This window comes from Scyliorhinus torazame, chromosome 5, assembly GCF_047496885.1.
Source record: "Scyliorhinus torazame isolate Kashiwa2021f chromosome 5, sScyTor2.1, whole genome shotgun sequence".
Taxonomy (NCBI): domain Eukaryota; kingdom Metazoa; phylum Chordata; class Chondrichthyes; order Carcharhiniformes; family Scyliorhinidae; genus Scyliorhinus; species Scyliorhinus torazame.
Genome location: NC_092711.1, coordinates 225,174,390 through 225,200,681, shown reverse-complemented (window position 1 = coordinate 225,200,681; position 26,292 = coordinate 225,174,390). Strand labels below are relative to the sequence as shown.

The 26,292-nt window shown below is 46.5% G+C and overlaps 1 protein-coding gene across 9 annotated transcripts in view; it reads right to left on the bottom strand.

The window, feature by feature from the left end:
• LOC140420974 (ETS-related transcription factor Elf-1-like) overlaps positions 1 to 26,292 on the bottom strand; it is a 371,469-nt gene that overhangs the window by 8,471 nt on the left and 336,706 nt on the right. For 7 of the 9 annotated variants that reach the window (XM_072505189.1, XM_072505195.1, XM_072505193.1 and 4 more), the window contains 3 exons: positions 4,678 to 4,785; positions 4,023 to 4,202; positions 3,015 to 3,098 (listed from right to left, as the gene is read on the bottom strand). In XM_072505189.1, the coding sequence (XP_072361290.1) occupies positions 3,015 to 3,098; positions 4,023 to 4,202; positions 4,678 to 4,785 (372 nt within the window). Of the gene's footprint in view, positions 1 to 3,014; positions 3,099 to 4,022; positions 4,203 to 4,677; positions 4,786 to 24,220; positions 24,466 to 26,292 lie in introns of those variants that run through there. The other 2 variants (XM_072505196.1, XM_072505197.1) reach the window with 2 other exon arrangements.

Below are 26,292 nucleotides of genomic sequence, written 5' to 3'. Positions count from 1 at the left end.
TCGGTATCTCTTGGATCCGGCCTATGCCAACCCAAGTGGAGCATTACGACCAGAAGACAAGTTCAAGACCAACGATCGCTACCAGACGGATGAGCCCAGCAGAAACAGAGCCACTTCTTCCACCCAGCCACGCAAGATCTGGACAAAGGCCTTGTCCATCTGCATAGAGCCGGTTGCCCTGAAGTTAAGTATAGGTTATTGTAGTTGTTAGGTGTAGTTTAACTTATAGTGTTTTGTGCTGCATGTCGAAGTAATCCTTGTGTGTAAATAAACCAACTTTGAACTTGAACTGACTAACTGGTTGTGTGATCCTTGATCGATATCCGGTAAAGCCTTGTGGTGGTATCATTTGACAACATTGGCAACATCACTGCCTGAAAGGGTGGTAGAGGCAGGAAAACGCACACTTGAGAAGCATTTAGAGCAGCACTTGAAACGCAGTAGCATGCAAGGCTATGGACCAAGTGCTGGAAAATAGGATTAGGCTGGGTGTTTGACTGCCAGCACAGAAACAATGGACCTAAAGGCCTCTTTCAGTGCTATAAAGCTCTACGACTCCTTTTCATTGTTCCTTCAAAGCCCTGGAACTCCCTCCCTAACAGCACTGTGGCTCTACCATCACTTCATGGGCCGCAGCATTTCAAGTTAGGGCTCACCACCACCTTCTCAGGGGCAATTAAGGATGTGCAAGAAATGCTGGCCTAGCCAGCAACGCCCACATTCTGTGAAAGAATGAAACAAAATTCTTATACTAGACAGCACCTATCATACTGTTAATGTATAGGTTAGCAGAGTGGTAAGGAAAGTTGTTGGAAGCATTGTGGCATCTAGCCATTATTTTATAAAGGTCTTCCATTTTCCTGAGCCTTGCAGGAGACTCTGCCTGTTCTTTTGTCGAAGTAATTAAACTTCATACACTTTGTGGGAAATTTTAACCTGAACCGTCCATTGGGAAACAAACAGGTTCAGGTGCAATACTGGTTTATCTGCTACCCATTTTCTCTACATTGAAATAGTGATAGGCAGAGTGTAAAACCAACGTACCATTGGATCCTGTGTGTTCCAACACAGCGAGTTAGGTTAAAATTACTCCCTTTAATTCTGCTCAGAAAACAACAAAGAGCTTGATTTTTCCTCCACTAATAAAATGAATGAGTCTTTTGCTGCAGCTGTGGTTCCGAGGTTAAAAGTACTGTCAGGCAGCTTGTCCCTAGGTCTGCAATAATACTGATCTGTCAGATGCTGCAGAAACATAACCAACACTCCCCAGCTGTCTATCTCTCATCCTCCATTTGCAGAGGTGCCTCATCCCTGTTCAACATCTTGCCCTGGCAGCCTCAGAAAGATCAGTAACTTGGCCTGTTGTTATTCCAGGCACTATGGACCAAATAGCCCTAGTGCTCAATAATTTGATACCATACTTGTTTGCCTTATACAAAGCATTGTGCCGACAGCAGCTACTTAGAGAGCAATAAAGTGAGGAGTTGTAATGATATTTTTTGGTGGACAAAATGAGTGACGAGAGCCTGGAGAATGGATCCCATTTTGAGTACCGAACCCTTGTAGATCAAGGATACAGCCCATGTGCATACATGGTAAATGAGGGCAGCACAGTGGCCTAGTGGTTAGCACAGCTGCCTCACGGCATTGAGGTCCCAGGTTCGATCCCGGCTCTGGGTCATTGTCCGTGTGGAGTTTGCACATTCTCCCCGTGTCTGCGTGGGTTTCGCCCCCACAACCCAAAAATATGCAGAGTAGGTGGATTGGCCATGCTAAAATTGCCCCTTAATTGGAAAAAATAATTGGGTAATCTAAATTTATTTTAAAAAAATACATGGTAAATGAGAGAGGGAGGAGTAACACCAATAAATTCTGCTGCAGACCATCATTTAAGAGTTCTATGTTGGAACTATACCTGCTGTATGCTCGGAGACCATTTCTCATGATAAGATTATGCAATAAGGGAACAAGATTTTTTTTTTTTTTTTTAAATCTTTGTTTCTTAGATCTTTAATCACAAAAACATTCCAGATCTTTCTCAAGCAATGGAATGACTGGCCATTCAGGATTCCTTCCTGATTCTTCAGAAGTGCCAGTAAATTGGGGTCCACGTACATAGATCCCTCAAAGTTGCCACCCAGGTTGATAGGGTTGTTAAGAAGGCAGATGGTGTGTTGGCTTTCATTAACAGCGGGATTAAGTTTAAGAGCCGTGAGGTTTTGCTGCAGCTTTATAAAACCCTGGTTAAACCACACTTGGAATATTGTGTATTGTCTGGTCGCCTCATTATAGGAAGGATGTGGATGCTTTGGAGAGGAGATTTACCAGGATGCTGCCTGGACTGGAGGGCATGTCTTATAAAGAAAGGTTGAGGAAGCTAGGGCTTTTCTCACTGGAGCGAAGAAGGAAGAGAGGCGACTTGATAGAGGTGTACAAGGTGATGAGAGGCATGGATGTAGTGGATAGCCAGAGACTTTTCCCCAGGGCGGAAATGGCTGTCACGAGGGGACATCATTTTAAGGTGATTGGAGGGAGGTATAGGGGAGATGTCAGGAGTGGGTTCTTTACACAGAGAGTGGTGGGTGCTTGGAATGCACTGCCAGCAGAGGTGGTGGAGTCAGAGTCATTAGGGACATTTAAGCGACTCTTGGACAGGCACGTGGATAGCAGGTGTAGGTTAGGTTGAACTTAAGATTAGGATAAATGGTTGGCACATCGTGGGCCGAAGGGCCTATACTGTGCTGTAGTACTGTTCTATGTTATATGTTCTCAATGTAAGCTGTTATGTTTAAAACTGATAAAGCCTAATTCTGAAGTGGAGGGGAGAAAAAGAGGGAGGTGAAAGTGGAACAGCAAAGACTACAAAAAGAAAAACATGTTTTTGCAGTGTCAGCAGACCCATCACTCAGTGTTATCGCACCATTTTTGCTGATGATGCAAAAACAAAATCACACTGAAAAGGTAAATTACAATGTTTGCACAACTGTCGAGCTGTCACCCTGCTGACACTTTACCTTTTCCATCCTTAGTTTTCTTCTTAATTGGAAGGTGTGGCGCTGTGACAGGTGAAGATGGGCGAGTAGGTTTCATCTTTCGACCTGGAAAATCAAAGCACATTACTCAGCGTGCGCACGTGGTGCTCTCTGATTAACGCTGCTCTCCAAACTACAGCATGGGCCAGCACCACATGCTGGCCACAGTAACGTGTGTGTGTGTTTGTGCATCTGTCAGTAGTTAACAACCAACATGACTGCAATTTGCAGAACTGTGCCCAATGAACATTGATTTACCGTTGACAGCATTTCAGCCACAGAAACGGTCCTGGTGGTTTAAAAGAGCTTCAAAATATTCCTGGAACTTATTAATTCTGGAACTGAAAATCCTTCATGAATGGCCTGAATTGAAAGTGGCTTGGTTGGTTAGAATCCTATGCTTAGGCCCAGCACGCAGCTATATTGCCATTCCCATGTTGCTGTACAAGTGCTTGGGTGCACATCAATGCAAAACTATTACAACTGCTGAGCACATTAAGGTCCCAAAATGCAATAGGCCACTTTTTACTGAGTTTGAGTTTGCTTTCTGACGTCAGTCTTTTAAAGGAGTTGTACTACACACAGAACAAAGAACCACACACAAATATTATTCAGATCATCTTAGTTTCACATTTTGGACACACAATTTAAGTGCGCATTCTTTAAACATGATGAGAAAAGGTCAGGAGAACATTGGCACAAAACTGATAAATATCAGCCAGATGCAGAATGCTCCATCCACAAAGAAGTTTGCATGCTACCTCACAGCAAAAAACAAGCGGCAAGAAAGGAATGTTAACGAAAACCGAGATATCCTTTAAGTGCACAGAGAACAAATAGATTTGCCTCATTAAATGTGCAATTATTTTACATAAATAGATGTAAAGTAAATCTGGACTACACAAAAATCCACACAATATGGTCCTGAATACCTCTTCCTTTTTTTTTGTTCCTTTCCCCGCTAACACAGTCCATTAATCTAGAATTTACCTTTCTTTTTCCTCTGTTTGAGTGCATTTTTTCTGGGCGACTCATCTGCAGAATCATCGTCATCACCTGCCATGTAGGCTGAAGACCTGCTGTATACCTCGGGGATCTTATCTGATGTGACAGATAGATGAGGAACAGACGCAGCAATTTCTTCATCCAGTGAATGTGCGAATTGATTAACTAAACAGGGATTTAAGTGGGAGGGGAAGGGAAGGAAAGTGGGGGAGTGGAGGGGAGAAAATAACTTTTCAAGGCTTTGTTGACAAGACATTGATTTGAGGATTTATTTTTCACAAGTAGAACATGTTGAGTGTTTGGCACCAACGTGCCTGTGCTGCTGACAGATCAACAAAGAGATTTCTTTACTACACAGTGCGCAAAACTGCCTTCTGTCGTAGCAGCTGGACATTTTCTATCAGTTATCATTCTATTTTTCCTTCATTCTGTCGAGTGCACCAGAAATTTGTCTTCATGCAACCGATGCTATAGAATTCATTACATGAGAAATTGGGCATCGCGCCGAAGATCTGATCAAAAGGTGGAATTTTATGTGAGAACAGACGTACACAAACAATCGCGTCAGGTTGGCTCAGAGGTCAAAGGGAAAATGCTACGTGGAAGGGAGAGAGGAAGTGCATACGTGTTTAAAACTCACACATTCTTTTCTCGTCCAAGATGGCATTGGGGGATTCCATGTTCAGGAGTGCTTCAGCTGCTTCAATGGTCTCCATTGTTTCATCTTCATCCTGACAGGAAGCTTCCACTAAGGGGCAGAGAGATCCACCAAATTAAATTAGCCGAGGTGAAAGCATTTGTGATCTACAGGAATAGTGCACAAGAAGACGACCATGCCACACACAAGTGTAGCGGGAGAAATAATGGTAACTGCACACAACCATCAAGGTTAAAACTGGCCTGGACATTTCACCAACAAATTAGGACTGACGAATCACTAGAGATTAAAAAATGGTCAGATGCACAAAGGAAATAGCAGTATAATTGGCATGTTAAAATAAGAATCAACAGACGCAGCAACTGCAGGCGACAATATCGTCTCCCTGTTATATGACTAACAAGAGGGCAATCCAACCTAAATGAGTGTTTTCTCACAAACTCTCTTGGGTAAGATGGATATACCAACTAATCACTGCTCTCGGTGTTTTGGCTGCAACGCTGGTTTGAGAGCCCTGGCAGCCAAGAACCAGAAAGACAAAAGTTAACAACTCAACCTGTAGCCGAGGCTCCTCAAAAGAAATTAACAAACTCTCTTCTGCATTGCACCAGGCTACCGAAGCGAGCGTGCCAACTGAAAAGACATTATTCCTTACGACCATCAGGTGACAGTCAATGCATGTAGTTACCAAATATAAAATGGGCACTGGATTTACAGTTTACATTAAAGTTAGTGAATCTTATTGGATTAGATAACAGAAATTCAATTTTTATAGCACAGCCAGATGACGTTTATTTGCATGCATTTGCCACAGATCTTGACTGCAAAATATTATTGACGTTTTGCCTCTGCAGTGGTTTACTATTGTGGAAGCACACTGACTGAAATTTAACCCTAAACTCTACCCGCTGCAGTTAGAAGTGTAGGGAAAAATCTACCAGTGCTGGGAACATTCTACGGTAATGACAAGTATAGCTTTTTAGGAGATCTTGTATGGCGAGATAGAAAGTGAACTCATTTAAAAAGGGGCAAACCCAGGGGAGGCACGGTGGCGCAGTGGTTAGCACTGCTGCCTCATGGTGCTGAGGGATTCGATCTCAGTTATTGTCACTGAGTTTCTCCCCATGTCTGCGTGGGTCTCACCCCCACAACCCAAAGATGCAGGGTAGGTGGATGGCCAGGCTAAATTATCCCTTAATTGGAAAAAAAAAATTGGGTACTTTAAATTTAAAGAAAAAAGGGGGCAAACCGTATAACCAACAAAATACTGTTATCAGATTATATTTTGTAGCATCAACAACAGATCATGATGCTGATGTGAAGTGATATTTTATGGACTTTATACTTGGCACAAACCTAGAAGCCATTTGTTGTCGGTAAAGAAGCAGAAGCAGAGTGGTGCATGGTTGTCCATATTGAAGAGGAAAAAAGATTTCCGGTTGCGGCTATGCGGAGCTAAGTCGCACATTCGGCAGCTCCTGCAAAAAATGGACTTTGGGGCTCTTTCCAGGGCCCCCAACGGCATTTTGTCAATGTTTCCTGCTGTGGGAAGGAGAGTACAATAGGTCCCCGACAGTATATGGCTTTTACCAGGAGCGGGGCGACTAAAAAAGTGGTGCTGGACCCGAAGAAGGTGCGAGGGAAGAAGAACAAAATGGCGGCGGGCGGGGACCAGGCTGCGTGGATGCAGTGGGCGCAGGAGCAACAGGAGGTTATCTAGCGCTGCTTTAGGGAGATTAAAGCGGACCTGCTTGAGCTGATGAAGGCTTCGACTGATAAGCTGCTGGAGACACAGACGGCCCAGAGGGTGGCGATCCGCAAGGCCCGACAAAAGATCTCCGACAACGAGGACGAGATCTTAGGCCTGGCGGTAAAGGTGGAGGCGCACGAGGCGCTCCACAAGAAATGGCAGGCGCGGTTTGAGGAAATGGAGAATCGGTCGAGGCGGAAGAACTTGCGGATTCTAGGCCTCCTGGAGGGGCCGGACGTGGGGGCCTATGTGGTCACCATGTTGAACTCGCTGATGGGAGCGGGGTCCTTCCAGGAGCCCTTGGAACTGGAAGGAGCCCATAGAGTGCTGGCGAGGAGGCCCAAGGCTAACGAGCCTCCGCAGGCAGTGCTGGTGCGGTTTCATCGGTTCGCTGATCGGGAGTGTGTGCTCAGGTGGGCCAAGAAGGAGAGGAGCAGCAGGTGGGAGAACGTGGAGGTTCGAATATACCGGGACTGGAGTGCAGAGGTAGCGAAGAGGGGGGCCGGGTACAACCGAGCGAAGGCGGTGCTGCACAGGAAAGGGGTGCATTTTGGCATGTTGCAGCCGGCGCGACTGTGGGTCACCTACAAGGACTGGCACCATTATTTTGAGTCTCCGGAGGAGGCGTGGGCCTTTGTTCAGGCCGAGAAGTTGGACACAGATTGAGGGTCGGGATGGGCGTTTGGGGATTGCGGTTGATATGTTACTTTTTGAGGGGGGGTCCTTTGCTCTTGTTTTTTCTTTCTATCTGGTTTGGTGAGGGTGGTTATGGCAGGTTGGGCACTGTTTTGGTTTGGTTGGTCGGGGGGCTCTTGAAGGGGGGTAAGCAAATGGGACAGGGGTGGATGGCCGGCAGTGTGATGGGGCCCCGCAGGGGAGGGGGAGGCCCGGGTCGGGGGTGAGGGGACTGGGCCTGTAAAAGGTCCAGAGTTGTCAGAGGTGGCGGAGCCGGGTAGGTGGTAAGCGCGGGCTTTTTTCCGCGCTGAAGACTGGACAGGGCGGGGCCGGGGCAGGGAAGCGAGGGTTGTTTCCCGCGCTTGGGATGGAAGGGGGAGGTGGAGAGCCTGTGGATGGGGAAATGGAAGAGGAGGGTGTGCCACACAATGGGAGGAGTCGAAGGAGAGTCAGGAGTGGCCGGGGTCAGCTGCCTTGCAGAAGTGCAGTGGGGGGAGTAAAGCAGCTAGGAGGGGTCCTAGCCCGAAGGGGGGGGGGGGGAAATCGAGTTGCTGCTGCTCTGGTCAAGGGAGAGCTGGAGTGAGTGGGGGGGGGGGGGGTCGAGACGGGGGTCTGCCGCCGTCGGGAACGGGCCGGGCGTGGGGTCCGGGCGCGTGGCTGGCCGAGGAGGGGTTATGGCTCGTCGGTGGGGGAGGGGGACGGGTAGCCCCCTGATCCGGCTGATAACATGGAATGTAAGGGGACTGAACGGGCCGATCAAGCGGGCCCGCGTGTTCGCGCATCTGAAGGGGCTGAAGGCGGATGTAGTCATGCTCCAGGAGACACACCTGAAGGTGGCAGACCAGGTAAGATTGAGGAAAGGGTGGGTAGGTCAGGTGTTTCATTCGGGGCTGGATGCCAAAAATCGAGGGGTGGCAATCTTGGTGGGAAGGAAGGTGTCGTTCGAGGCGTCGAGCATTGTGGCAGACAATGGCGGTAGGTACGTAATGGTTAGTGGTAAGCTGCAGGGAGAGAGGGTGGTACTGGTCAATGTGTATGCCCCGAACTGGGACGATGCGGGTTTTATGCGGCGCATGTTGGGTCGGATCCCGGATATGGAAGTGGGGGGCCTGATAATGGGGGGAGACTTTAACACGGTGATGGATCCGGCACTGGATTGCTCCAGGTCTAGGACAGGTAGGAAGCCGGCGGCGGCTAAGGTGCTGAGGGGGTTTATGGGCCAAATGGGAGGGGTGGACCCTTAGAGATTTGCAAGGACGGGGGCTAGGGAATTTTCATTCTTCTCACATGTCCATAAGGCTTATTCCCGGATCGACTTTTTTATTTAGAGCAGGGCACTGAAAGCGAGAGTGGAGGATACCGAGTACTCAGCGATAGCCATCTCGGATCACGCCCCGCATTGGGTGGACTTACAGCTGGGGGAGGAGAGGGACCAGCACCCGTTGTGGCGTTTGGAGGTGAGGCTATTGGCGGACGAGGAGGTGAGTGAGCGGGTCCGAGGAAGCATAGAGAGGTACCCTGGAGGCCAACGATAACGGAGAGGTCCGAGTGGGGGTGGTATGGGAGGCGCTGAAGGCGGTGGTTAGGGGAGAGCTGATCTCCTTTAGGGCCCACAAGGAGAGGAAGGAGCAGAGGGAGAGGCTGGTCGGGGAGATGGTGAGGGTAGACAGGAGGTTTGCGGAGGTGCCTGAGGAAGGACTGTTGAGGAAGAGGTGCAGCCTCCAGGCCGAATTCGACCTGGTGACCACCAGGAAGGCGGAGGTGCAGTGGAGGAAGGCCCAGAGGGCGATTTATGAGTATGAGGAAAAGGCAAGCCGGATGCTGCCGCATCAGCTTCAGAAGCGGGACGCAGCTAGGGAGGTCGGGGGAGTTAAGGACGGGGGAGGGAGTCGTGTGCGGAGTGGGGATGGCATCAATGGGGTCTTCAGGGACTTTTATAAGGAATTGTATCGGTCCGAGCCCCCACTGGAGGAGGGAGGGATGGGCCGCTTTCTGGACCAATTGAGGTTTCTGAAGGCGGAGGGACTGGTGGCGGGATTGGGGGGCCCAATTGGGCTGGAGGAGCTGACCAAAGGGATAGGGAGCATGCAGGCGGGGAAGGCACCGGGGCCGGATGGTTTCCTGGTCGAATTCTATAAAAGAATATATGGACCTGTTGGGCCCATTGGGAGCATAATGGGGTTTGTGTGGGCGCGAGGGACTCAAGGGTGAGAAGAGTGTTCCTGGAGCGGGGTAGAGATGAGTGGGGGGGGGGGGGGGGGCAGGCGCTGCCCAACCTCTGTGGGTACTACTGGGCTGCCAATGCGATGATGGTGCGCACGTGGGTGATGGAGGGGGCTGCATGGAAGAGGCTGTAGATGGCATCCTGTGTGGGTACGAGTCTGGGGGCGCTGGCAATGGCGCCGCTGCCGCTCCCTCCAAGGAGGTGTACCACGAGCCCGGTAGTGGCGGCTGTCCTCAAAATCTAGGGGCAGTGGAGGTGGCATGGGGGGGGTGGGGTTGGGGCCTCGGTGTGGACCCCAATACGGGGAACCACCGGTTCGTCCCAGGGAGGACAGATGGAGGGTTTTCAGGGTGGCACAGGGCAGGGATACGAAGGTTGGGAGACCTGTTTGTGGATGGGAAGTTCGCGAGCCTGGGTGAGCTGGAGGAGAAGTATGGGCTCCCCCCCAGGGAACACCTTCAGGTACCTACAGGTAAGGGCGTTTGCCAGACGGCAGGTGGTGGAATTCCCACGACTGCTGCCACGCACAGTACAGGACAGGGTGCTCTCGGGCGGGAGTGGGGAAGATTTCGGAAAGTTACCAGGTGATGCAGGAGGAGTTGGAGGCCTCGGTGGTGGAGGTGAATGGTATGTGGGAGGAGGAGATCGAGGAAGGGACGTGGGCAGATGCCCTAGGGAGGGTGAACTCTTCATCTTCGTGCGCAAGGCTCAGCCTCATACAGTTTAAGGTGCTGCACAGGGCACACATGACCGGGACAAGAATGAGCCGGTTTTTTGGGGGTGAGGACAGGTGTGTTAGGTGCTCAGGGAACCCAGCAAATCACACCCATATGTTCTGGGCATGCCCAGCGCTGGAGGAATTTTGGAAGGGCGTAGCGAGGACGGTGTCGAGGGTGGTAGGATCCAGGGTCAAACCAGGCTGGGGGCTCGCAACATTTGGGGTGGCAGAGGAGCCGGGAGTGCAGGAGGCAAAAGAGGCCGCATTTCTGGCCTGTGCGTCCATGGTAGCCCGGTGGAGGATTCTTCTTCAGTGGAAGGACGCGAGGCCCCCAATCTTGGCATCCTGGATCAACAATGTGGCGGGGTTTATTAAGTTGGAGAGGGTGAAATTCGCCTTGAGAGGGCGGTACAAGGGTTCTTCAGGCAGTGGCAACTGTTCTTAGACTTCCTGGCAGAACAGTAGACATTGGTCAATGGCAGCAGCAGGTTGTTTTTTGACTGTGTCTTGTATTTAACCCTGTTGGGTTCCTTTTTCATTTTGTTGTTGATATTCTGTAAAAACCTTAATAAACATTTTTTTTTTTAAAGAGAAAAAAAAAGAACCTTTGAAAGACTGACATTTTCTTTGGAGTCTGAAGTACAGCAGACATGTACTGAACATTTTCCATTCTGTAAGCAAATCTTCCTTGGTAAGTCCAAGGACTTATCCTTGGGATAAGTCCAAGGGGAGCTATCTTAGAAAGGTAGGAACATTAATGAGCTTAAAACAATGCATTATTCTACCACCTAGGTGTATGTTCCTCTCAGCCTACTGCATTCTTCATATCAATTCTCAGGCCAGCTGTCGGGTAAATTGCAGATAATGTAGGGCACGGTAGCACAGTGGTTAGCACTGCTGTTTCAAAGTGCCAGGGACCCAGGTTCGATTCCCAACTTGGGTCACTGTCTGTGCTGAGCCTGCATGTTCTCCCTGTGTCTGCACGTTCTCCCCCAGTCTGTGTGGGTTTCCTCCGGATGCTCCGGTTTCCTCCCACACGTCCCAAAATGACTTGCTTGTTAAGTGAATGGGACATTCTGAATTCTCCCTCAATGTTCCCGAACAGGCACGGAATGTGGCGACTAGGGGATTTTCACAGTAACCTCATTGCAGTGTTAATGTAAGCCTACTTGTGACACTAACAAAGATTATTATTATTAGATTGCAAACCTGGCTATATCTGTAAAAAGAACCATAGACATTCTGCCTCCTGCAGCCACCTGGGTTGGCCATCTCCCGACGTAAAATGGAGAACAGCAAAGGCTGCAGGGAAATTCAGCCAACACAGGCAGAAACTAGCAGATGCATGTTTACGGTGTAGTAAACTCTGCAAAAGCCCAGACAGCATCGATACAAGCAGCCACCTGCATAATAATGTAGCAACCATCTACATACTAATGAGTGATCCCCGGGAACAATCGAAACATTTGGGATAAACAAGGCCAAGCCAAACTCCTCGGTGCCAGCAGGAGCCAACACAAAAGAGGTTAACGGACACCTCAAAACCGCCCATCGATCAGGGAACAGCGCCGGTATTGGAGAAATTGAACCAAGCGATTGGGACAAAGTCCAATCACTTGGGACCAGGTACGGGGTCAGCCCCGAAAGGCGGGAAGCCCCTGGGGACTATAAAGTTAAGCCCCCAAGTTCAAATCGTCCTTCTTGACCGGGTCACTCAGCAACGTGAACCAACCCTTGACAGTGACCGGTTCAGCTGCCGCCAAAAGCCCCTAAGTCTTAAGTCTACGCTCGCTACGAGATAGGCGCTCCTAGCTACCAGTCCGTACCAACTTCGAATCCCGCAGACTCAGAACCCGAACGAAAGGCCATTTGTTCCCCTGACCTGGTGGGCCAGTCCGAAGCTATGTATAGGCCTGATAGTTGTAGAAGTAGCTTAGACGTAGAATTTGTGCATGAGTAGCGATTACTGTGAACAACAAATGTGCTTTGATTTGAATCTTACTAATTGGTATATTGAGTTATTGATCATTACTTGAACTTGAACTCATGGCGGTATCATAAAGATACCTGGCGACTCAAGAGCAAAGATTATAAAACAGAGCCAATTGAACCAACCAAAAGTTAGCAACACTCCATCATTTAAAATTATAAAAGGGAATTACATTTGTTAGTGGTTTGTCTGAGAGCTGATCTAATATATTTTTAACCATTTGTCAACAAAATAATTACTACGCCTTTCTGCAATAACATACAAGGATTCTCTTCTCCCTGAATCCAGTCTCTTCCTCTGTTTAATACATTTAGATGAGCCGAGATCACTTATTATTTTCTTAAGTATTGTTACGCAACCTCTCTAAAAACAAAACATCACAATACCAGCTTCTAAGTACTCCATTAATTTGCAACCAGCTTCAGTAGGAAGTGCAGACAGGATGACCCATCCCGGCCTTCTCCCAATGTCCCCAGCATCATGGATGCCATTGTTCTGCCAATTCAGTTCACTTCACATGACATCAAAAAATGGCTCAAAGCACAGGGTACAGCAAAGTCTATGGGCCCCGGCAACATTCCAGTTACAATACGGAGGACTCATGCTCCAAAATCTGCCATGCCCTTTGCCAAGTTGTTCCAGTAAAACTACAACACTGACCGCTACCCAACAAAGTGGAAACTCATCCATGTATCTCCTATCCACAAAAAGGACAAATTCAATGTGGCCAATTATTACAGTCCACTCTCTCAATCATCATCAGAGTGATGGAAGGTGTCATCAAGCAGCACTTCTTCATTAACAATCTGCTCACCGATTCTCAGTTTGTCTTCTGCTCGCCAGGGCCACTTGGCTCCAGGCCGTATTATAGTTTTGGTCTACACATGGAAAAATAAGTGCAGAGCTCCAAAGGTGAGGTGAGAGTGACTGGCCTTGACATCAAGGTAGCATTTGAAAGTATGTGGCATCAAGGAGCCGTGCAAAATCTAAATCAATGGAAATCAGGGAAAACCGTTCACTGGTTGGAGTCATACATTTTTTAAAAAATTCATTTTTTTTAAAAATTCACCAATTAAGAACATAAGAACTAGGAGCAGGAGTAGGCCATCTGGCCCCTCTAGCCTGCTCCACCATTCAATGAGATCATGGCTGATCTTTTGTGGACTCAGCTCCACTTTCCGGCACGAACACCATAACCCTTAATCCCTTTATTCTGCAAAAAACTATCCATCTTTATCTTAAAAACATTTAATGAAGGAGCCTCTACTGCTTTACTGGGCAAGGAATTCCATAGATTCACAACCCTTTGGGTGAAGAAGTTCCTCCTAAACTCAGTCCTAAATCTACTTCCCCTTATTTTGAGGCTATGCCCCCTAGTTCTGCTTTCACCCACCAGTGGAAACAACCTGCCTGCATCTATCCTATCTATTCCCTTCATAATTTTATATGTTTCTATAAGATCCCCCCTCATCCTTCTAAATTCCAACGAGTACAGTCCCAGTCTACTCAACCTCTCCTCATAAGGGTCCCTTTTGCGTGGCCAATCCATCTACAGTGCACATCTTTGGGTTGTGGGGGTGTGACACATGCAAACACGGGGCGAATGTGTAAACTAGACACAGATAGTGACCCAGGACTTGGATCGAACCCGGGTCCTCGGTGCCATGAGGCAGCAGTGCTAAGCATTGCGCAATCGTGCTGCCCCTAAGGTTGGAGCACAGTAAGAAGTCTTATACACCAGGTTAAAGTCCAACAGTTTGTTTCAAATCACTAGCTTAACCTAAGGTTGGAGTCATACGTAACACAAAGGAAAATGGTTGTGGTTCTTGGAGGTCAATTGCCTCATCCCTGAGCCATCACTACAGGAGAACCAATCACTACTTTGATTAGCATCTTAGGTCCAACCATCTTCAGCAGCTGCATCAATGACCTTCCTCCATCACAAGGTCAGAATTGGGGATATTCACTGATGACTGCACAATGTTCACTCTCATTTGCGACCCTTCACATAGTGAAGTAAACATGCCCACATTCAACAAGGCATTCAGGTCAGAGCTGACAACTGCAAGTCTATTTCCAACATTAGAAAATTTAAACAGCTTCCTTGACAGTGAATGGCATTAGCATCACTGAGACCCCTCCATCAACATCTTGGAGGTTACCATTGACCAGAAACTTTACTGGACTGGCCATACAAATACTCTGGCTACAAAGAGCAGGTCAGAGATGGAAAGCAGTGACAGAATGCTGTGACGTCCTTAATATTGTAAATCCCAGCATAATAAAACCAACATAATCAACAGATACTTAAAAGAGGGTTTTCAATAAAATGTCCACGCCATGTATCAAGCTCCATATACAATTGAACTACAAAATATATCTAATTTTTCCACTGACTGAAACTCGGGTTATTTAAATGCAACACTGCTTGAGAGAGCATCAAATAATTCAAATTTAAGGCAGCACGATGGCGCAAATGGTTAGCACGGTTGCCTCACAGCACCGAGGTCCCAGGTTCGATCCCGGCTCTGGGTCACTGCCCGTGTGGAGTTTGCACATTCTCCCCGTGTTTGCGCCCCCACAACCCAAAAGATGTGCAGGGTAGGTGGATTGGCCACATTAAATTGCCCCTTAATTGGAAAAAAATTAATTGGACACTCTAAATTTATTTTTAAAATAATTCAAATTTGTTACAAAATTATTTGTGCAGGAAACAAATGACAATTATTTGCTTTAGGTAGTTTGGGTAGTAAAGTTCATAAGACATAAGAGCTCCCAGTCGGGATTATACTGAGCGCATTCCTCCAGCAAGATTCAAATACCATCTCTTGCGTCCTCCTTCACCAACAGCTCAGCCCAATTGTGGCTCTTAATATTGCCTCATCCCTAGCATCTACATCGCCAGTAGATCATTGGCTAGATTTCAAGCAGCTGTGTTATAAGATTTGTAGTTTTATCTTAATCTAACTGTTTTCAAAGTCCGCCGTTCAAATGGCTCAGGATGCAATACAGACTAGTCTCTTTAAATCTTGTAAGATTAATGTATTATAGACAAGGCATTACTGTCACAGGTTCAGTACAGCATTAACTACAGCCCACACTGCTAATGGAAAATTATAGGAAATCTAGTGGATACAATTACAATGTGTTCGAACTAAGCATCGTTGTCGATTGTTCTGCCACTTCCCAATTGCAGCATTAATCTCAATCCACCAGCTCATAGCTATTAGTGGCTTTCTTGCTTCTATGTTACAGCTATCTTAATCAGGAAATCCATCGACCAAAGTTGCATAACTTTCCAGTGTTGGTGCACAGAGTGCAGTTCTTGCTTAAGGAGGAGGCACAAACACTCCTTTTACAATCTAACCAGGCTCCGCAATATTGTCAAATGGCAACAGATATCACATTTAACTTCATGAAGACTAACATTCGTCTGCAATCATTGCCAATATGGCCAGGCCAGAGTTCTGGAAAACAACCTCACATGAAATGAATGCGTTACAGTTTTTATTTAGCAACAAAAATAACACTTGTAGAGCTGATTCTAACAACAAAACTTAGGTGATTTCTATAGCCAGTAACCCCATACACTAGCAACCTCAGATAGATTGTGCTGAAGACAGATAGCATTTTGAGACTGAATGATTTCCTTCATTCAAACTGCAAGAACAATAAGCACACAAGTAACAGCCGATTACCACAAGAAAATAAAATAGTACAAGTTCAATCGGTAGCTGTTACAAAAATCCAATGCTGACCAAACAATTGAGTGTGATGACTGACCTTTGCACCCAGCCAACAAGTCTGAACAGTAATGGGCCATTACTTTATATATATTGTGCCCATGCCCCATTCATGATTCCAGCAACAAAGCGATAAAGAACAACACGAGAGCGCTGGGAATCATGGCATTCTTCAGAATAATTCAATCCTGATTTTGGTTGTGGGTCACAGGCACGAAACAAAGATCAGCAATTCTACAAGACCAACCCAAGACCTGCAGGTGACATACAGTGGTAAAAGTTCAAAGACAATTTGAGGCTGTCATCAGTCCCACTGCAGAAATCCTGGCATATAAAATGAAAGCCAAAAGGCCCAAGTTGAGGAGCTCTCACCATTTATTCCAGATCAGTCGACATTAAGACCTCAGTGCAACAGTCACTAGCTTACAAAATCTGCCTCATTTGCCACCCTTACAACACAAAACAATTGTATACAGGCCAATGCACAACTAGTTCCATTCGGGTAATTTATTAATTTAAAAAAAAATTTAGATAGGCAATTTCCCCCCCTCCCCCCAATTAAGGGGTAATTTAGCGTGGCCAATCCACCTAACCCTGCGCAACTTTGAGTTGTGGGGGCAAGACCCATGCAAATACAGGGAGAATGTACAAATTCCGCATGGACAGTGACCCGGGGTCAGGGTCACACCCCGGTCCTTGGCGCCGTGAGGCAGCAGTGCTAACCACTGTGCCGCCACGCCGTCCTAATTCGGGTAATTTAAACTTAAAGTCACAACTCTAGTTGCACACATGAAATATTCAAACAGGTGCCTGCACACGCGCAGAGCAGTGGCCGTGCGTTCCAGCGAGCAGACTCCTCAGAGATCAGCGCATTCTACTTCATAAACGAGGGGCACAACGTAGAGAGGTCACTCCCCTGAAACCCAACCAACAACAACTGGCATTCATAGAGCACTTAATATAGTGAAACATCCCAAAGCATTTCACAAGAGCATAAACTGATGGGAACATTAGGACAGGTGACCAAACGCATTGTCAATGTGATAGGTTTTAAGGACGAGTAGGTTTAGGGAGCAAATTCCAGAGCCTGGGCAACTGGGTTACAAGATGAGGATGGCTGAGACCTTGTTTGGGGGGGGGGGGGGGGGATAAGGATGACAGTTTTCAATTTTGCACATCAAGTTAATTGAAAAAAAATTCACAACAATCCAAATCCAAAACCAACATCAGATGTGCCAAAAAAAACAACTAAAATGCCTGCCTGTCAAGAGTATGTGATATGCCAATGATGAATTAACAGCATACGGGGCTGTTGTCAGGTTTGCTTTTGTCCATGAGCATCAATATAGCGCAGGGAAATTTGTGTATGCGCCAAAGGGCTTTACTTTCAGATTAATACAAATCTGTCTGATGCTCTTCAGCTCACCACCTCCAATTATTCCCACCACCAAAAGCAGTCATGTAATTAACATTTCTTCATTATTGCGCCATATAATTCAAAATTCTCCCTCCACGTTCAACTCAAGTTTGGAACAACAAAATGTATAAAAATTAAATGTACATAAGCACAAAGTGCCTTACTCAAATGAGGAGAGTGCAGAAATCTTCACAAACACACTACATTGCATTGTCTCCTTTCAAACAGGGATTCCTGTTGACAGATGGTCGATAGCTTTTATGTCCTTGGGGGTCACCATCCCCAACAGTCTGTCCTAGTCAAATCATGTTGACGCAACAGTCAAGGAAGTCCAACAACATCTCTCGTTCCTACGGAAGCTAAAGAAATTTGGCATGTCTGCATCGACTCTCACAAACCTCTACAGATGTGCAATAGAGAGCACCGTATCCGGTTGCATCACTGTTTGGTATGGCAACTGCTCAGCCCAAGATCGCAAGAAACTGCAGAGTGTGGTGAACTCAGCCGAATGCATCACACAAGCTTGCCACCCTCACATTGATTCTGTCTACACATTCCCACTGTCTCAGGAAGGCAGGCAGCATTATCAGAGACATCTCCACCCAGGCTTTGTCTTATTCCAGACCCTTCCATCAGACAGAAGGTACTGAAGACCCGCACATCCAGACATAAGAACAGCTTCTTCCCAGCAGCTACTGGACTCCTCAACGACTCTCCCTCGAACTGATCTGTTCCCTGGAAGAACACTATTCATGATGTCCTATGCTGCTCTTACTCATATTTGCTTTCTTTGGCCCCTTGTTCCACACTGTAACCAATCACTGTTTGTCGATGTACCATTTGTCAATGTACTCTGTCAATTATTCTTTTTTTGACTGCTATGTACGTACTGTGTACATCCCCTTGGCCACAGAAAAATAACACTACACCCTGTATGCTTCATCCGATGCCAGTGCTTATGTAGTTACATTGTATACCTTGTGTTGCCCTATTATGTATTTTCTTTTATTCCCTTTTCTTCTCATGTACTTAATGATCTGTTGTGCTGCTCGCAGAAAAATACTTTTCACTGTACCTCGGTACACGTGACAATAAACAAATCCAATCCAATCTTTGGTACATGTGACAATAAAACAAATCAAATCAAATCCTGATCCAAATGATCTGATAAGTTACAAGATTTCTGGTCATTTACCTTTTTATTGAATTATTACTTTTACTTTGCGGAGTATCATTGCTCAAAGGTTCTCACCTCACCTCATCTCTGTACTACAGATTGCTGGGGGGGGGGGGGGGGGGGGGGGGGATCTACTTGAGCCCCTAATTTAGGCTGCCATTCCCAGTACAGTAGAATGGAAGTGAGATTATTTTTGAAGAGACATCAAAATGGGGTTCCTGCTCTGTCGATAAGCGCAAAATTCATTTTGAAAGCACTCTATTGTCCCTGGTGTGTTGGCCAATATTTATTCTGCAACGGACTTCACAAGAGCAGATGACCTGTTCATTATCTCATTGCAGGTTGTAGAAGCTTGCTGCCCACAAATGGACTTCTGCCTTTGTTACGTTGTAGCCAGTGACTAAACGGCACAAGAGCTCAAGTGGTTTGATCTTCTGAGGCTTGAAATGAATACAAGCTTCTTCCTATATATATTCTAGCGATGGTGAGGAAAGACCGTTTAAAGGAGGACAAAACTGAGGGGAGGGTGAAAGCAAAGTGGCCCCAGCAATTCAGAATGCACATTCTGCTTCATGATTTCCCGAAAAGGGTTTCAAGAACAAATCTTCCACTTATTAGGCATAATCCTTGTAAAATCACTGCCCTGCGTAGCTGTAGAGGCTAGATGAGTGAGCTTATAATGTAAAGTGGCATCGGGCTGCAGTGCTAATCAACAAAAGCCTCCACATGGAACAGCATGATCTGTCATTGGGGCGGCACGGTGGCACAGTGGTTAGCACTACTGCCTCACAGTTTCAGGAAGCCGAGTTCAATTCCGGCCTCAGTGACTGTCTATGTGAAGTTTGCACTTTCTTCCCGTGTCTGCGTGGGTTTCCTCCGGGTGCTCCGATTTCCTCCCACAGTCCAAAGATGTGCTGGTTAGTTGATTGGCCATGCTAAATTGCCCCTTAGTGTCCAAAAACAAAGGTTAGGTTGGGTTACGGGGATAGGTTGGAGGTGTGGACTTAAGTAGGGTGTCCTTTTCAAGGGCTGGTGCAGACTCGATGGGCCGATTGGCCTCCTGCACTGTAAAATCTATGATTCTCTGAAATCAGTGTTCAAACCAGGGTTTTCTTTTACTCATAGTACCATATATGTTGAAAAGAAAACTTTCTGGTTACTAACTTAAAAGTCAGCTTCCAAAACCTGCAGTAAGGGTAGCACGGATCATTAACGGTTCAGTTGATCATCACACAAATTAGGAGTGACTTGTAAGTCCTCACCAGACTGCTGCAATGAGTAATAAAGTCTAAAGAAGTATTGTTGATATAGTTTGCATATTAGTGGTTACAATTGGGGACACTGTATAACAGGAATAAACTACTCAAGCATCACTGTTCCAATTTGTTATTTGAGCTCAATTATATTCCTACCTTGTAATTACCCTTGTGTATTCATTATTCTCCAGTTTCACAATGTTGCAATTTAATAGAGGGAAAAAAAATGTATTTGCCCTCCCTGCCTCCTCATTCAAAACCCATGTTTTCAGAAAGATGCAGCTCCTGTTGGGAAATGGTTCACTGGGCAGTAATTTCCCTCCAGTACTTCGGAAAGTGCCAATTCTTCATTGGAAGCCTGGACAGAACAGTGACGTTTAATGTGATATTGGGGACTATCAGAGCCTGGTCTAACCCTGCCCTCACTCAATGTTCAAACCACAGTGCTTCAAGCAAAGGACAACAGTGATCGCCAGTAGGAATCCTGTCTTATATTGCCCTCTCCAGTCTGGAGAGCAACTGTTGTACCTTTGCCTGAAAATGCAGAGCAGGGATTAAGACCAGAATTGATTTGTGAAACTCAGTCCCACACTGAGAGGCGCACTTAGAAACTGTGCTGAGGTGGGATAAGTGTAATCATGGAACAGAATCATAGAATCCCTACAGTGCAGAAGGAGGCCATTCGGCCCACTGAGTCTGCACCAACCCTCCAATAGAGCACACTAGCTAGACCCACCCCCTTGCAACCCCATCTAACCGTTGGACACGAAGGGGCAATTTAGCATTGCCAATCCACCTAATCTTTTGACTGAGAGAGTAAACCGGAGCACCCAGAGGAAACCCACACTGACACGGGGAGAATGTGCTAACTCTATACAGACAGTCTCCCAAGGCTTGAATCCAACCCGGGTCCCTGGCACTGTGAGGCAGCAGTGCTAACTACTGTGTCACTGTGCCATCCAATAAACACATCTTCACCTATATTTTGCCCATGTGAATCTGGGCAGGAAAACCAGCCCATTAGATTGATAAGCAACAATGTTGACTGCAATACAATAAACAATCACAACTGCAATTTCCTAACTTTATTCTCCTCCTCCAGTGTCAAGAGTAGGTTGTGCCACTACCAACTTCATTTTTCTAAATGGTGGGAGCTCCTGGGTTTTAATTATCCATCCTGTACTGCACGATTAGCAGCATTGGTGAAGTAAACTACAGATGGTGCAATGAAAATCCTGTTACAATACCGTTAAGTGCAATCCTGCAGTATTGCCCAGTCAGCAAGTCTGCCAAATAGACAAGCTGCCTTTCAGAGATTATCCAACATCATCAGCTGCACATACCGCCCTTTGTGCTTTTCGACAAATGGACTCTTCAAATCATGTCACAGTTATTGCTGCCTTCACTGCCATTGTAGTGAAGAGCCATAGAATGTTTGCTGAACTTTGTACACTAAGATTCTGTGCGCTGGCATTGAAAAGGCCTTTTTGATGTCAATGGTGTGTCCTTCATAAAGCAGTAATAGCAAATGGACATATTCTCAACATCTGACAGCAAGAAGCAATCCTTTCCAACAGCTCTGGTGTCGAATAAGGAATCACTAAATTGGGCATTCATGTACACAGTAGATCTCACATAAATAACATTTGCAAACAAATTGATGAACTTGTCATACAAATCTCCCACAAAGCTAGATGGGTAAAGGTGCAGACTGTGGCACGCTGACATAAAGATCCCAGTATTATTTTCTGCCTTATCTTAGCATATTGCATGGTGGAGAAAATATAGTGGATGCTACATTTGGGTTCAGGCTCTAGGATTGACCTGTGTGTTCATTTCAGCCTCAACTCACTTGTAACACTCTTGCAGAGGCAGAAGGTTCAAGGTTTAAGTCTCACTCGAGTACCAAATCTAGGCTGACCCTTCAGCGCTGCAGTGGACATGCTGCAGTCTTTTGGACGAGGCATTAAATCGAGGTGCTGTTTTGAAGAAGAGCAGGGGAGTTTTTGCCCAGTTGCCCAGGCCAATATTTACCCTTCCACCACCAACATCGCCCAAAACAAAAGGCGTTATTTCTAGGATATTGCTGAGTGTAAATTGGCTCCTGCATATTTTGCATTACAACAGTCACTTCAAAAATTCTTCTTTGGCTGTAAAGGACCAGAGAACTGCAAGTCTCTCTGAACCCTGGTGAGTTGGAGCAAAAGCAGATTTTCCTTTGCTGATCGCTGTTGGCGACTGTTCGAAGCTTCATTCGTGGGCAAAAAAACAATTGCGATGCGCTCCACAGTCAAACAGCTGACAAAGTGCATACTTGATAAATGATTATTGGGGTCAATTATCGGTGAGGAGCTCACGTCCAGCAATCATATCTTAGCCCTCCTGTTGGGAAGATAAGCAAAGCATGGGGTGGTGTGGAGGATAATATTAAAATCACAATGTTTCGCTTTTTTAAAAAAATATATAAATTTCATGCAACTCAGATAGAGGTTTTAATTCCTTGTGTTCTGGATTGGTTCCGATCTCCTAATCGGAGAGCAATTTTCTTGGACATTTTTTCCCTAAAAGGTCCCGAGGTTTTCCCTCCCTCTTTGAGATGACATGGCTGTGGGGGTGGGATAGGCAGATGGTGACTGTTTGGTCCTGATGCTCCAGCAATCAGGAGTGTGGGGCAGTATTGATGGGCCAGCTGCTCTTTCCCGGTGGATCATTTTTGAATGTTTATATGAATTAAACAGTAGCATCATCTTACAAAACTCTGGGCAACAGTCACTGCGCGCTTCATTTTTTTCCCCGCAACAATCTCCGCTCAAAAGTATGGATGCCAAGGGTGGCATGTGGCGCAGTGGTTAGCACTGGGACTGCGGCACTGAGGACGTGGGTTCGAATCCCTGCCCTGGGTCACTGTCCTGTGAGTTCGCACATTCTCCCCATGTCTGCGTGGGTGTCACCCCAGCAAGCCAAAGATGTGCAGGTTGGGTAGATTGGTTATCTGAATGACACTTGAGTCATGCTTCAAAAGGAAGGAATCCAAGCTATATACTTGTACAGTAGTAACCTAAAAATAATTTCACGGCTATTCTTTTGCATGAAAACTGATACATTCCTCAGCAATTAGTTTCTAACTGACCTGAGGATATGCCTATTTGCACCATCCACCCACAGAGAGCAGTTGAGCAGGTAAACAATCAGAACACTGCTCTGGTTCAGTTATGTGCTGTGACATTGAAGGAATGGGTCGAGGGCAGCACGGTGGTGCAAAGGTTAGCACTGCTGCCTCATGGCACTGAGGACCAGAGTTCGGTCCCGGGTCACTCTCCATGTGAAGTTTGCACATTCTCCCCGTGTCTGCGTGTGACCTTCACCCCACAACCCAAAGATGTGCATGTTAGGCAGATTGGCCACACTAAATTGCCTCTTAATTGGAAAAAAAATAATTGGGTACTCTTTTAAAAAAAAAATTTAAACAAAAAGTATGGCTGCCACCCTGGGTAATCCTGAAAAAAAAACAATGGTTCTGATGCTGAGATTATAACGCCAATGACAGCAGTGATATGTAACAGTACAATGTGTGCAGCCCCTCTAGACTAACTGTTCTGGCAGAATAAATCACAAAAAAGGGAATGCAAGACAGGAAGCTCATTAAATGGATTTTAAAACCTATTGCTTTAAGATGCTGAAGCAATTAGCATGAGGTTTAACAGAATTAATTTATATCAATTATAAACAGTCTCCACATACCTTCAATCACAAGCATCTCTCCTACTAGTAAATTATACCTCATTTTCAATCCCCATCACTAGCTTTGTGCTCACATCTAAATCAGCTGCTGGGCTCAGCAGACATTTCTCAGATTAAGTAAGAGACATGTCCTCATTCAAGAGGGGAATTAATTGGATAAGGATGGCAACATGCATCATAAAAGGCCAAGTTTACTCTTCGGAGGGACATCAAAACATGATCCATTCATGAAAGTGAACAGTCAATACTCCATACTTCATGAACATGTGAAATTGCACATGATCAGTTCTCATTTTAGCAGTTTAGCTGCGGAGGCCGAGTATGAGGGTGATTAATGTTAGCCCGTGAGCAAACAAACTGCAATGGCTGCTGACTCTGTACATGCTCGCACTGTGAATGCGAATTATCCGAACTGGACAGGGAGCTGCAATGCAACCTGGATCGCCTGCTCGGAAAATGAAACTTGGATGTGCACCTTCCCCCACCCCCAGGTTAAGCTCACCAGCTGCTCGATCAAAGCATCAGCTCACTTCCGTGTTTACAAGTCTGCCTGAAACTCCAAACTTCTCTCCCTCCCCCCTCCCAATCTCAACTCCAGCCAATTCATCAGGTTAATTTCATGTCGATTTCACCCAGGGACCAGTTGCCACATTGCTGTACCCCGTGCTGTTTCAGTCTGCTTCGTTCAAAATCTCCATCACACTTTCCACGACCCCCACCCCCGTTACTAAACTTCTGATAAACTTTTGCAAAGTCCGACCTGAACAGGATCGCCCGTCAGTCCGTCCACCCACCCACCCACCCACCAAGCAAGCAACTTCTCTCCTCGCATACCTGCCTGGATCAATAAATCCAACGGGGTCTTGATCCCCTCGCAGACGGGAAAAGCCATGGAGAAATCCGCTCGCTTTCCCTCCCTCCTGGTGCCACATCTGGTTTCACATGGAACAGCGGAGCCGCTTCCATGGAGGTTACGTGGCGCCCTCTGGGCTCAGCCTTCCCAGTGTCCGGCTTTCCAGGCGAGGTTTTTGCCCCTTCTCCCCACCTCACTCCTTTTTTCCCCCCAAACCGGAAGTGTTCGATCAAAGTGGGATCACATCGATCTCCATCCCAAACTTTGAGCTTCTGGGATAGGACGGCTGGGCGCAGGCGCAGTTGCCCAGACACCTCCGCCACCTCGCCTTCCGGGTGCATCCTGATTTCAGCCCTTTGCAATGGATTCATAAACTGCAAAAGAGGTACCGATCCCCCCCCCCCCCCCCCCCCCCCGTCCCCACTGTGCACTCCAGTTGGGTGTCATCCTTTTTGGTGACAATGCGAGTGTCCCTCAATAGTCACCCTGATGTCCTCTCAGAGTCTGCATTTCAGTCTCATTCTGGCAATGCAGAACGGTGTAGACTGATGGAAACAACCTAACTGGTCTCTCCCAGCGTTTATGCTCCACACGAACCTTCTCCTACCCTACTTCCATCTAACCAGGTCAGATTGACCACAGTGAGATTTCACAATTGGAAATTTTCTCCGGGGTGGGTTATAACCCAAGTCTCAGCATGACGCCAGGCAAGGTGCAGGGACAAGAAAGCTGGTCCACCAATACGATTTTACACTGGTTGGTTCAATCAGGGCTAACTCAAACGAAAACAGAGCGTGCTGGAAATAAATACTCAGCAGGTCAGGCACCATCTGTGAAGAGGGAGAAACAGAGGGTGGAATTTTCAATCCCGCAAGCAGTGAGTATCGGTGTGGCTGACATGGGATAGTTTGGAGAGTCTTTAGGTCACACTCCATACATCCTGTTCCTGCCCCGCGACACTGCCCATCAGTGGCAGAACTGGAAAATTTCACCAAGAGTTAACGGATCAGGTCGATGCCCCACCAGATGCCTGACTCCCTGAATATTTTAGCATTTTCTGTTTTTATTTCAGATTTGCAGGGACCGCAGTATTTTGCCCTGGAAACACCAGGTTAAAGTCCCAACCGGTTTGTTTGGAATCACAACTTTCGGAGCGCAGCTCCTTCACCAGGTGAGGAAGGAGCTGCGCTCCGAAAGCTAGTGATTCCAATCAAACCTGTTGGACTTTAACTTGGTGTTGTAAACTTCTTACTGTGCCCACCCCAGTCCAATGCCGACATCTCCACATCTTTGCTCTTGCATCAGCTCCCCACAAGTTAGCGGCATCACAAGTTAGTTGCGGGTCTGAGCAAGTTAAACACAAAGCTGGAAACCAGGCATCACTCTTCGGTAAACTGAGTCAAACAAAAATAACAAGACAGTCACATTGTAGCCGATGATGTCTATCTGGCCCACATTAAAATAATCTCGGGGCAGCACGGTGGCGCAGTGGTAGCGCTGCAGTCTCACAACGCCGAGGTCCCAGGTTCAATCCCGGCTCTGGGTCACTGTCCGTGTGGAGTTTGCATCTTCTCCCCATTTTTGCGTGGATTTCGCCCACACAACCCAAAGATGTGCAAGGTAGGTAGATTGAACACACAAAATTGCCCCTTAATTGGAAAAAATTAATTGGGTTCTCTAAATTTTAAAGAAAAAATAAATAAATAATCTCAATGAAGCTTTACGTATTCATCCGCAAACAGCACATCTTTTCCTTGCTGCGATGTAATAGGCATCATAATAATATCATAATACGATACTACCTGTTATTACTGACATAAGTATAGCACCTTGACCTCTGTATCAATTCTAATAAATGTGACAGGATAATACTTCTCCAATGAAAGTGAACTGGGATGCTTTCAAGATGCCCTTGTCATAATTCACTATTTGAATAATATACTGTGCATTGTAATGAGATGCACCATATGATAGTGGAAGAGAAAGAATTGGTTGACCCACTGGAAACAATGATCTCCAATTCTTGTACATTTCTTCATGCATTTCAGGTTTT